Source organism: Sarcophilus harrisii, chromosome 6 (assembly GCF_902635505.1).
Source record: "Sarcophilus harrisii chromosome 6, mSarHar1.11, whole genome shotgun sequence".
Lineage (NCBI taxonomy): Eukaryota > Metazoa > Chordata > Mammalia > Dasyuromorphia > Dasyuridae > Sarcophilus > Sarcophilus harrisii.
Window position 1 is genome coordinate 196,594,587 of NC_045431.1, and position 13,788 is coordinate 196,608,374.

Here is a 13,788-nt window from a genome sequence, read left to right on the forward strand (position 1 = left end):
GCCTGAATAACTATTGAAAGTCTCCTGAAGCAATTCTGTGTTCTGCTCTTTCTTGAAGGGGATGAATGGTCACATAGCTCACTTTAATTGATTTGAAACCAAAATTGAAGTATATATGGAATAAAATAATTTTTTAAACCATCATTGACAACAATGTTTTCTCTGGCTCTTTTAACAAATTCAGTTCAACTACTTAGTTAACTATTTAGTAATCACTTATTTTATGCATGGTACTGGAAGAGAGGAAAAGATGGCTTAATCATGGTTCAGGCCTCTTAGACGTTATGGTTTATTAAGAAAGGAAGTAAAAAAAAATGTTTTATGTGGGTTAGAGATGAAGTATGTAGTTGATAAAGAAGTTATGCTAAGTGCATTTTCTTTTGTAATAAACAAAGTCCAACCTCAGTTACAAGATGCTGTTGTGGTACAAGCCTCAAACATTGAATCTTTTATTCTTCTGACCATAGAAATTCTTTCACTTTAACTTCCAGTGTTTCCAGTTTTGTGCGGAAAACAACTGAAAAGATTGGTACACTTCATTCAAATCCTGATTTGAAAATGAGACCTGAACCCAGAGGCAGTGAGCAGCCTCCTGAGGAAGATACTAACATAGTGGCTTGTCCACAGGAAGATGAAAATGAGTAAGTCTTAAGTATAATTAACCCATAGATGAGGATGCAAAACTGGCATGTGGAAATGGAACAAAACTTTACAGGAGCAGAATGCAGCTGTGCCCTCATGAAAGAAAGATGGCTGAACTTTGACTCAGGATTGAGTTCCAGGCCTGTCTCTGACACTTAACACCAGGTGACCCTGGAGCACCATCTGATCTCTCTGAGCCTCCATTTTTTTCTCTATGACATAGTTTCTGTAGAAGCTAAGAGACAGAGATGAGAAGGGAGAGCATTCCTGATGTGGGAGACGGAGTGTCTGGTGTGAGGAAACTGGGAGGCCAGGGTCCCTGGCCCCCAGAGTACTGGTGAGGAGGAAGGACACTGGGAAGGTAGGGAAGGGTCAGGTTTTTGAGGGTTAGAGAAGCCACAGGGATGCCTAGGCTTGTTGGGCATAAAGATGTGGAAGAGACTCTGGATGTCTTTGAATTCCTCCCTTCTGAAAGCCAAAGAAAACAGTAGTGGAGGCTGAGTCTGATTCAAGACTCCCAAAGCTCTTCCACTGTTGGACTGGTTTCTGAGTAGATGGTGTTCTCCTTACTCACTAGGCAGATACTGTTGTGTTCAATTTGAGCTTGGCAGCAGGAAACCTGGGGGCTGCTCGCCCAGATTCTGAAAATCTGGAGCCGTTTTCTCAGAAAAACTGTTTAAATCAGCTCCACTCCTGATCAGTACATTGACTTTTGTTATTTACTTCTTATCCAGAGCTTCCAGCTTTGAGTATCAATGTCCTTATCTCTTCTGCCTCACTGTATTGTTGTGAGGAAATTTTGTTGTGAAAGTTCTACATAAATATGAATTAATATGCATTATTTTAAAACATGGGAGTCAGGTCAGCAAACATTTATTAATTACCCACTATGTGCCAGGAACTATGCTAAACACTGGAGATACAAATGAGGGCAAAACCTGTGGGAGTAAAAAGCAAATGGAAAATACTCCTTAGATCATGAAATACCTACCTGTAGAAGGTTCCTTCTTTTCTCTTGATTAGCTGGCTAGCATATTCTGGTTCTCTCTTCCTTTGTTCTCATTTCACCTTTGTTGTCATTTCATTTTCACTGTGAAAAGTATTTGAATGTTAACTTTTATGTTGGCCCTTTACCTTCTGGCTGCTGACTTCTGAAAGAACCCTTAGTAAAATACATATTCAAATGATTGTAATTCACTGGCAGTTTATTAGAAAAAAAATCAGAGTGGGCTGGACAGCTGATTGTCCAGATATTCTGTTTGGGGAGGGTCAAGACAACATGTTTAGAACTTTCTTCCCTCAAGCAGAAAGAGCTACTAGTGAGTCCTGACCTGACAGCATACATTTGGTCCCTGACACACTATTTACATGACCTTGTTGTCCTAGGAACTCTGGAGGATTGTTGGCTCTGTGTTCACTACTTCTTGACTGTGGTACTGGAGCAGGGTTCTGGGCTAAGCAATGGGGGAATCAAGTCCCTAAGAATCTGTGTAGAGAGATACAAGCCTTTTGTACCCATAAACAGATAGTACTCATGTATCCCAGTTTAGTACCTTCCTTTTCTATGGGTTTCATGCTTATTGTTTATATTTCTTTTCAGGAAAGATGTGAAAAGTCAGTCTTCAGAAGAAAATAAACTACACGAGCTCAGTGTAGCAACTACTGCAACAGTGTAAGAAAGGACTTTAATAACTTCAATGAACTGAGTTGTAAATACATAATTATAGTCACTTAGGAAAGACTTTGTGAAACTAGCAGCAACTGCTGTGCTAGATTGGGTCACCTAAAAAGTGATGGAGTGACACAACCCTGTGTTAGAAGTAAATATTCTCTGAGAATAATTGGGCAAATTCTTTTTGAGAAAATAGTCAAAAATTGAAAATTAATAGTAGTGTTTATTTATTTGGCAGCTAATTATATAATTTTTTATTATTTGCTTTAAAATTTTTTTAAGTCTTCCTGAAAATTTTTTGAAATTAAAAAAAAGCTTTATTGATACCATTTTTTTTTAAAGCATCATCATGTAAATGTAGAAATAGATATAGAAGAAATGCACATGTTTAATATAGATTGGATTATTTGCTGTTTAGGGGAGGGGCAAAGGAAGGGAGGGAGAAAAAATTGGGACATAAGGTTTTATGAAGGTGAATATTAAAAACTATCTTTGCATTTATTTTGAAAATAAAAAAATATTATTAAAAAACTTATCAGTTACCTTTCCCATAGTATATCATAGTATGGTATCAAATATATATATATATATGTTTAACAGAGGCATTTGGGGTGAAGTGACTTGCCTAGGGTCACACAGCTAGGAAGTATTAAGTGTCTGAGGCCAGATTTGAACTTAGGTTTTCCTGACTTCAGTGCTGGTACTCTATCCACTGCGCATCTAGCTGCCCCTACAAATAATTTTTTTAGAGTGCAGAAAAAAAAAAATAAAAAGGAAAACAAATTAGCATAATTGATCAATAAATTGAAAAAGTCAGAAAACATTACAGTGTACCTTTCACCTGTGGACCTTTCACCTCCACAGAAGTGTTGGTTGGGAGTTTCATATCTCTTCGTTTGAATACTGTTTGATCTTTGTAATTTTTTTATATTCACTTTTGGGGTTTTTGGGTATTCATTCTCATACAGATTGAAGCTTCAAGATCCTCAGGTTCTATTTCAGCCTACATCTCTGAGATTAGTTCTACAGGAGTGGCTTTTACACTTAGAAAAAACATTTACAATGAAGGATCATTCCATCATTTCAGAGACTGTCAACTCAAATGCAAAGACAAACCAGGATATGACTTTGCTTGATGAATCTAAAAAAGAAATTTTAGAAGCAAGTATTGAACAAGAACAAAATAATTGTTCAGATAGTGAAAATTCTATAGGCACAATAACAAATGAACCAGTAAACTTTTCGAGGGAAATGTCAGATGACCTTTTTCGAATACATGCTCCATGTTTCATAGAAAACAGTCTTCAGAAGGACCTGGCTGAACTGACAACTCTGTGTCTGGAATTAGGTGTATTTAGTTCTAATGTCACATGTGTAAATATGGATCAAGATGTACAGCAGACCTGGATTCCTGCTTGTCAGTTTATAAAGAAGTACTTTTTTCTTTTGGACTTGGAAAGAGTAAAGCATTGTGCCAAGATTAGATATTCTGACAATCCCAGGGTTTGGGATACTTATGTTGAAGGGCTGAAAGGTAATTATTATTATTATTATTATTATTTTACTTTGAAGTGGTTGAAGAAAAGGGATGTATAGCATCTTGGATTATAGGATTTCGAAAAATAATTGAGAAAGAAGTTTGTAACATTTCTTAACTTAGCCAGCAACCTTCCTTTTATTCTTAGTTTAGTTTTTCAAAACATTTCTTAAATTTTTATTTACCTTATTTTTAAATATTTTATTTTTCAAATGAAGATTTGCCTTCTCTTTTTTCTCCTCTCCTTTATAATTGAGAAAGGAGAAACAATAAAATTGTTATGAACATGTATAGTCAAGGAAAACAAATTTCTGCATTGGCCATATATAAAAAAAAGTCAGCCTACATTCTGAATCCATTATCTCTGTATTAAAAAGTAGCAAGCCTGTTTCATTATGAATCCTCTGGCATCATGGTTGATCATTGTGATTATTTAAATTTTTCAAATTTGATTATCTCTTCAGTATTGATGTTAAAATTTTTTTCTTGTTTCTATTTTAGCCTTGAGTAAGTTCATACAAATCTTCCCAGGTTTCTCTGAAACAATTACCTTCATTCTTTTTTATAACACGGTGATATTCCATCATGTTCACATGCTGTAACTTCTTTATCCATTTTCCAAGTGATGGAAACCCTTTCAGTTTTCAATTCTTTGCTACCACAAACAGAACTACTATAAATATTTTTGTGCATATGGGTCTTTTTCTTCTTTAAATTCTTTGGTTATAGACCTAATACTGATATTATTGGATCAAAAGCTAGGCCCAGTTTGATAGCTTTTGGGGCATGGTTCCAAATTGCTTTCCTGAATATCTGGACTACAGCACAATTCCACCAACAGGCATTTTAATTGAATATTATTTTTTCAAAAGAAGCTTTTCAAATTATGTTTAAGAGAAGTTGAATGTATTTTAAGGGGAGGTAGGGGAGGTTTTACTTGCTATATAATCTTTTCTATAAAATAGAGATAGTGATATTTTTCACTGTACAGAGTTGTTATGAGTACCAATGAGAATTCATATAAAATGTGAAGTGCTATATAAATATAAGCTATAACTGAAGACATAATTCTGATTTTGCCCAAAAATTATATTGCCATACATTAATATCTTTGTCAGTATTGAGTAATTTGTGTTCTATATGCACATTGGGCTTTGATACTTAGGATATTCCTGTCATTATTCAAAAGATTTTTGGAACATCCCAGAACTATTTTAAAAACTATTTTCCCAAGTAAGTACTTGGTATGTTTTTCATCCAAAATAGTATCATCCAATTTGATCACCTCCTTTCTTCTTATTCTCTTCCCCTTACCAAATGATTTGTTTCAAAATTAAATCTCTGAGAGGAGGAAGAATGGCCAACAGTGAAATTAATCAAACACTGGGCTTTGATGGCAGTTCCCAAGATACTTTAAACACTGTTAGCTCTCCTTGGAATGGGAGTCTGGCTTCCCAAGGGAGCTTCTTGGTAGGTGGCAGTACTTTGGGAATTTAGCTTATTTGGCTTGTTTAAAAATATCATATTCCTTTATAATTTTATCTTGAACAGTTTCTTGGATTTTAAAATTTTTTTATGTGCATGCCTTTTCTTCTCGACTAGATTGTAAATTCCTTGAGAACAGGGACCATGTGATATTTGATCCTCTCCACAGTGCCTAACACAGGGAATGTCTGGAACAGTGTCAGTGTTTGTTGTATAAATGCATTAAGTGCCTAATGCTAAATGAGGGAAGACAAGAAGACTCTTTTGTTTTTCAGAAATGGCACGTTCCAGTCCTGTGCCTCTAGAGATGGAAGACGGAGATATGTTGACAGTGTTAAAGGTCTTAGATGGCTTGGCCCGTTCAGATAACTCTCTATTTATGGCTCATGTCATCAGGCAAGTTGTCTTTTATGATTCTTTCTGGGATTACAGTACATGTATTTTTCTTGGATCTCATCAGGCACTAAATTTCTATGTAGTTACATAGTTGGAAACTTTTAAATCACTAATTGAAAATATTCTTTCACTCAAAAAGTCTTTTATGTTGGCACTAAGTTAAAATTGTGGCCCCTTTGTTTCTGTACTTTAGAGAAGATGGAACTGTCTCTTGTATAGATGTCAATTAAAGATGTATCTTGTTTTCAAGATAGAATCTTGTGTTGGGTGAAGAACTCAGATGGCCAAGGGATGAAGTTTGGAGGATACAACTCTAGTATTGGAATGGGGAGTTGGGATATTGGAATGAAAATAGAAATCGAGGAGAGGGGTATGCCTTTTTATTTGGTTTGTACATAAAATCAACCAAACATGAAATTTGTTCTTGTCTCTAGAGAGGAGAATTAGAACCCATGCAAGTTAAAGAGATATATTCTAGTTTAATAGTAAAGAACTTAGCATAGACCTATTAGAAAGTGAAAAGGGCTGTTTTGGCAATTATTGATCCACTTGTCAGTGTAGGTATCCAAGTGAAGTTGTAATCACCACTTATCTAGGAGGTAGAGGGGATTCATGCTTTTTGGAGTGACCTTGGAGGTCCTTAACATTTCTGAGAATATCTGATTCTTTGCAGGCTTTATGAAAAGTTTGGGGAAAAAGCCCTTAGATGCTTGGTCAAGTTTTTCCCATCTATTATGCCATCAGATATCATGCATCTTTGTCGGAATCATCCAGCCCACTTTTTAGTCTATTTGGATAGTCTTGTGAAGTCAAAACCTGAAGATCAGAGGTGAGTGACAAATGCTTTTTTCCTTTTTATGGAGAAACTATTTTAAAAAATTGTTACATTATGATTACAATAAGGCTGAGAAAGAAATTTGGGTACTTAGCTGAATTTAATCTTGGGCTGTGAGCTGAGATGTGGGAATCCCAACTTAAACTTTTGGTATCAAAAATGGAAGCTATCCTTTAAGTCTTATCTTCTGTATCAAGCTATTGTAAGATTTTAAAGTTCGAAATAGCTATCACAAATGACTCGTGCTTTAGAAGTCAAATATAAAAGAACTTTAATAATATCCAAAAGCAGTGAAGAATAGACCTTTTGCAATAACAAAACCAGCATATAAGGATAATAACTAAACACTCTACAATTATTAGTACAATAATCAGAATAGATGAAAAAGAGAGAAAACATCAATTTGGGGGAGCACTGACTCTGATTCACTGTGACTGGTAAGTCCTGTGTTCAGCCTATGACTCCCGAACCGGAGGGTCCAGGCAGAATGTCCTTTCCATGGATGAAACTCCAATGAGCCATTTCAGAGCAGGGGCTTTTATGGAGTTGCAGACAAAGAAGGCTTTGGGCCAAAGATTTGGGCTATAGATGGACCAGGGATTTTGGGCTTCGGCTCATTTTCCTGGCTTTTGGCCATGGGAATACAGATGTGTTAACTCATCAAGATAACCATGATAGCCCATGAGGGGCGGGCTGCAAGATTGCAATTAAATGACATACATGGGAGATTAGCCATTTCTCCCAAATACTGTCCTTGAGTTTCAGGAGGGGCTAGTTCCTGAAACATAGATAAACAGCCAACACATACATGATACATATCTCGAGAAGTCAACTAAAGGACAAAGCCAACTTTCCTTGAGAAGTCAATTAAAAGACAAAGTGAACTTTCCTCGAGAAGTCAACTAAAGGGCAGAGTGACTTTTCCTTGAGAAGTCAGTTAAAGGACAAAGTGAACTTTCTTTGAGAAGTCAACTAAAGGACAGAGTGAACTTGCTCAGGAATAGGGAATATTCATTCACAAGCTGAATAGTGAATTTTAAAAACTGACAGCTCTTAAATGCCACTTGGGCAGCTAGGAGCCCAAATGTAATCTAGTGCTGAAGGCTGTAGAACTGTTTTAATAAACTGAACTCTAGTCTTGTCCTGCCTATTTTCTTGATTATTGTTGTTGCCTGGTGATCTGTCTTTTGGTCAAAAGGACCCATCTAGTTCTTCCATGTTCCATAGTTACCATTAGATTGTGACTTTATGTTGACACATCTATTGCCTCCTTTGACAAGGCCTTTCCCTTTATCACGCAGTGCTCCAAGCCAACCTGCTATGAAGATCAGCCAATTTCCTTGCATATAATAGGCACTTGATGGATTTAGAGACACCCCCCTCTCTTCCCTCCCTCCCCCCCCATGCATGGATAGCCATTTAATAAATAGTAGATTTATAGGTTCCATGCATGGGCAATAGGACAGACCCAATAACACCCTAAAAGAGAAAAGGATGTGGATGTTAATTCTATTTCTTAAGCATATTAATTTATGTATCTTTTAGGTGTATATCCTTTGAAGAATTCATATATAGAGGATGCATGATTCTACTTTGCTTACTGATTTTAAAATAGTATTTTATTTTTCCAAATACATGCAAAGATAGTTTTCAACATTCATCTTTGATGTGTTCCAAATTTTTCTCTGTCTTCCCACCTTCCTCTGATAGTATTTTGCTTACTATTTTTTTCATAATAATAACTTTTTGTTTTCAAAATATATGCATAATTTTCAACATTTACACTTGTGAAACCTTATGTTCCAAATTTTTCTCCCTTCCTTTCCCTTAGCCTCTCCCCTAGAAAGCAAGTAATCCAATATAGGTTAAACATGTGCAATTCTTCTAAACATATTTCAACATTTATCATGCTGCACAAGGAAAATCAGATCAAAAAGGAAAAAAAAAAAGAAAGAAAAAAGCAAGCAAACCACAAAAAAAGTGATAAGACTATGTTGTGATTTCCCTACTCAGTCCCCACAATCCTCTGGGTGCAGATGGCTCCCTCCATCACAAATCTGTTGGAATTGACCTGAATCATCTCATTGTTGAAAAGAGCCATGTCCAGAATTGATCCTCACATAATCCTGTTGTTGCTATATACAATGTTCTCTCGGTCCTACTCACTTCACTTTTGCTCACCGTTTTAAAAATTGATTTTATTAATTATCTTTTGTTTTTACATTACCTAAATATTTTCCTGTATACTTTTATTCCTAACAACAAAGAATTGTTTTTCACAAAAAGTGAATAAGAAAAGAAAAAAATTCAATAATATCTATCAAACATTGAAAAATTTATTTGCAATATTTCATGTCTGTGGACTCATCCCTCTATAAATAAGCATAAAAAGTTTCTTTGAGGACAAGCTTGTTCTTTATAATTTTTGCCACATTCACTTTTCTAAAATTTCTTTCTCTTTATATTGTTGCATTTGAATATTGTGCTTATTATTTTTTAAAACAGTATTTGATTTGGTAGAGTAAAGCACATCCTTAAAAGTTCTTTTTCAATTAGATGCCTCCTCTTATTAAAATTACTCAGTATTCCTTGGAATATAAAACAACAGAAATAATTCTGTTCAATGACCTTCTGATCATAAACAGCATATGAGGCATAAAACAGGGAGATATATGTTCACCAAAAGTATATGTCACTTGTGGTAAAGGTGATATAGCACAGAGGAATTTCCTATGAATGAGATTTTTTGTTTACAGATAACATTATTTAGGTTGTATCTAATCTTGCAATTTAAACGTTTTCTGAAGTCTTCTGACCCCTCAAAAGATTTTGGCCATGCCATCCAAACAAAAAAGACATAAGTGGTTGAAAGGTGCCTGCATGACATTCTTTAGATGGACAACTCTTGGATTAATACATTAGAGTTTTTATCTGGATAGTCATTGTAGATGAAAAATGAATTTCTGAGTTGTATCTAGAGTTGAACAGGAGGAAAGAACATTTCAGATTGCTTTTAAGAAATTAAAATGACTCTTTAATCATCTCAACCTTTGCCTAAAAAAAAAAAAGACCCATCTTTTAAATTCTAATGTACATGTTGCTGAAGAATTGAAAAGAAAAAAAAAGAATTGAAAAGAAATATAAAGCTGTGGTCAGTGGAGAGGCTCTTGGTTGCTCCAGTATTATAACTATTGAAGAACTTTCAAGAACAGGAGTAAAAAGCAAAGAAATGCATGATAGCAAAGAAGGATGGATAGAATACATGAAAAGGGAAAGGATGACAGAGGAACAGTGAGAGTATTCAGTTTGTATCTTTGCCTTGTCAGGAGAAAGTGAGGAAGGCCTTTGGCATGTTCAGTTGACTCCTGTTGTAAACTTATGGGATAGTAATGGCAGCCGTCATGATTGGTTGAGGGCTATACCTTTGGAGGCAGGAGCCTATATATGAAGTCATAGATCAGTGGGTTTTTGAGTATGGATCTTCAGTTATCTGTCATTCACTTGGCATGATTCTTTCTATTTTTTCCCCCCATTTTCTTTTTTTTTTTTGGAGGCTTTGAATATAACACGACCTTTGACTTTATCATCGTCTGAGTGTGTGTTTTGATTTTCCTTGTCACCATAATAACTTTCTGTGGTCAGAATCTTTTGTTGTTGTTTGCTCATTTTCCTAGCCTATTACTCGGCTTTTAACTCTTTGTTAAAGTAGGGCTCTGTTTCCAGGGTGGAGGATGCACTGTCCCCAGCTTCAGGGGTTCTGTGCAGCTGTTTTCAGAGATCCTCCTAGGTTCATGACCACAGACCCTCTCTTCTGCCCTGGAGCCATGAGGAGGATCCCCTCCTACACTGTGGTCTGAAGCTGGGGCAGGGCTGGGGTCTGGGCTCCTGCCCTGGAATTGCCTGCTGGGCTCCCACCTGCTTCCACAAACCTTCTCTGCTGACCTTCCAAGTCCTTCCTGATGTCTCTGGGCTGAAAGGTCTGGGAGCTGCCAGACCTGCCGCTGATTCAGAGGTCCTGCTTTGCTGACCCTGGGGCTAGGCTGGGGCTGTGCTGGCTCATCCTGCACTGGGACTGCACACTGTACTCCCACCTTTTCTGATGAGTTTCTGAGTTGCCTTTGGCTGGAAAATGTTTTATTCTCGTTTGGGGTGTTTTGATGCCCTAAAATTTGTTTAGACTCAATATTTAAAGAAATTTAGAGCAGTTTGGGGCAGAGGTTAGGTAAGTTCCTGCCTTTACTCCATTGTCTTGGCTCTGCCTCCTTATTCTTTTCATTTTGTTGATAAATAACCTGAGGTGAAGTGATCTAAGCATCACATAGAAATGAGATACAATTATCTTTTGTTTTCTACAACTTTATTTAGTCCAGTGTTCTAAACTGCCTTTTTGGGAAACTATAAGGAAATTTAGACACTCCTAGAATTTAAAGTTTTTCTCTGAATTAGGATTGAGGAATAGTAGGATTTTTGCTTTTCTGATTTTAAGACTAGATGGGATGTAGGATCACATGATATAGAGATGGAAAGGCTCATCTAGGAATGAGGTTATTAAGGGCCATAGAGGGAAAGGCATTTGCCAGGGAAGCTCACTTTGCCCTGAAAAAGGGAGAGGGAGGAGGTGATGTGGCCATGATTTACATTTTTAGTCCTTAGAAACTTTGAATTAAGCAGTATTTGAGTTCCTACCAGATAGTCATATTAGGTTATTCTCTTGACAGCTGTGAGATGGGTGACATTTCCTGTGAATTTCTTTTAGATTGTGCTTCCTTGAGTCTCTTCTTCAGCCTGAGTCTTTAAAATTGGATTGGCTGCTCTTAGCAATGACCCATGATGCTCCAGAAAGAACAAACACTATGGATAATAAAGGACGTCCTAGGTAAGAGACAGTTTTTGTCACCAGGGTAGGTGAATGTCAGCTTTTGACAGCTTCCTGTCATAAATGAGGTATGACACTTGTCAACCTCTTATTTTGTCCCAGGGGGAAGTTCGGCTTCTGTCTGTCTCCCCTCCGGTAGTGGACTCTATGGAGCTCTTTACTTGGTATACTTGGGTTTTATTTGCTCCTTCCTCAAGGGAGGCCTATTTAGAACCAAATGTACTCTCACTGATTAATATTTAGTTTAGGTTTTTGCATTTTCTTTTAATTCTATGTAGAAACTTTCAACTGGAAGAAATCATAGGGGTCATATTGACCAGCATTTCCTAATTCAATCCATTTTGTGGGTGGATAAAAATTCTAAATTTTGTACTATAGCCTGCTCTCTTCTCTGGATCTTTGGTATAGATTCCCACTGGACTTAGAGAGGGCAGAAGGAGAGAATAAAGGTACTGGACAGCTCTTTAGAGGCCTAAAGAATATTTTCAACTCAGCATTAACCAGGACATATACAACTGTTTGCATTTTGAGTATTGCTAAGACCTGTTATTGTTTTTCACCAAAATAAAAAATGAAGCTTTTGAAATCTTGATGTCAATAGATTCATTGGTGTTTTTTCAGTAGCTTTTTATTTACAAAACATATGCATGGGTAGTTTTTCAACATTGATCCTTGCAAAACCTTCTGTTCCAAATTTTTTCCTCCTTCTCCCCACCCCCTCCTCTAGATGGCGTGTAGTCCAATACATGTTAAATATGTTAAAATATATGTTAAATCCTCATTGGTATTTTTTTATTTTTAACAGGTCCCATTCACACTTATTCACCTGGGGTTACAGTCACCTGATTCTGCTTCTGATTAAACTTCCAGCTAGTTTTATAATCAAAGAAAAGATGATTGAGCTTTGTAAATATCACGGGTAAGTGAACACTGCATTAGAGTCTGAGTTCAAGCGTAGTTGTCATTACAGCTAGTGATCTTATAATGGAATAGATACATAAATGGGAAATCATACAGGGAAAATCAGAATTTCACCAGATTCATTTTAGAAGGTGATCTTTCAATTCTGGACTTGGATTTAAACTGTTCCTGAGACTTGAAAGACAGTATTTTATTACACAGAGAATAAGAAGCACTTCAGTGATCATTCCACCTCCAGTGCTAAATCAGTGCTGTGGCTACAATCAAACCATCTAAGCTCTCTTAGGGTCAGCGTTCTTACCTATTCCACAAAGGGCTTTTTCTTTGCCAAGAAAATCCCAAATGGGGACATGAGAAGTCATACATGACTGAAAAACAACTGAGTGCACCATAGTTTATCCTGTATCTGGGGTTTCCCCAAAGTCTTTAATCACTTTTCAGGGATGTTATGGAGAGACTTTATTTTCAGTAACATGTTTGGCTCTGGTTTCTGAACTGCTGCAAGATCAGCAAAGGCAAGAGAAGTCTAAATCTGCCTCTTTATAACTCCTGTTCATTGTACCTGTTTCTGTCCTCAGGAACCAAGTGTGAGCCTTCTAATGCTTCTGCAGGGCAAACTTTTAGCAAACTATTAGGGAAACAGTTATATCTCTTCCTAATCCTTTTCTTCTTTAGGAGAAACAAATACATTTCCTCAGCCAGTTCCCACAATCTTAGTTATACTTGTCTGGATATTATTCAGCTTGCCATTGTGCTTTGACAATGGGGACCAGGACTGAGTAGAGTACTCTGATCTTACCAGGCTAGTATTCAATACGATTGTTAGACCTTCAGAGTACTAAACTGAACTGTATGGTCCCAAATACAGTTGGGACTGTATTTGTTGGTGGTCTGATAGACCTCTAAGAGAAAAAAAGCAGAGGAAAAGATATAGGGCAAAGATGGCTGAAAAACAACTGAGTGCACCATAGTTTATCCTGTATCTGGGGTTTCCCCAAAGTCTTTAATCACTTTTCAGGGATGTTATGGAGAGACTTTATTTTCAGGAACATGTTTGGCTCTGGTTTCTGAACTGAACTTTTTTAGGTATCATATTATATTACTGACTCATTCCACTAAAAGTATGGGTTTATTTCAGATGAACAGTTATTATCAGTCATTTCTTAAGAGACATATTGGTTTTTTAACCTAAGTGTAAAAATTCACATTTATTGCTAAGAGATTTCATCTTCTTAGATTCAGTTCCATTTTTTAGCCTGTCAAGATCTTTTGGATCCTGTTTCTACCTAGTACTTGGTATTCTTCCTTGCTTGATGTCATCTTTAAATATGGTAAATATCCTACCTGTACCTTCCAGTCATTGATAAAAATATTAGGCAGCACAAAGCTAAAGAGAGATCTCTATAGAACTTCAGCAGATAACC

At 36.5% G+C, this 13,788-nt stretch overlaps 1 protein-coding gene across 5 annotated transcripts in view; it reads left to right on the top strand.

Moving 5' to 3' along the window:
* Positions 1–13,788, top strand: part of HPS5 (HPS5 biogenesis of lysosomal organelles complex 2 subunit 2) — a 91,266-nt gene that overhangs the window by 36,166 nt on the left and 41,312 nt on the right. For all 5 annotated transcript variants that reach the window (XM_012552470.3, XM_031942847.1, XM_031942848.1 and 2 more), the window contains 7 exons: positions 492–641; positions 2,243–2,314; positions 3,283–3,848; positions 5,612–5,732; positions 6,406–6,561; positions 11,324–11,443; positions 12,249–12,362. In XM_012552470.3, the coding sequence (XP_012407924.2) occupies positions 492–641; positions 2,243–2,314; positions 3,283–3,848; positions 5,612–5,732; positions 6,406–6,561; positions 11,324–11,443; positions 12,249–12,362 (1,299 nt within the window). The remainder of the gene's footprint in view (positions 1–491; positions 642–2,242; positions 2,315–3,282; positions 3,849–5,611; positions 5,733–6,405; positions 6,562–11,323; positions 11,444–12,248; positions 12,363–13,788) is intronic.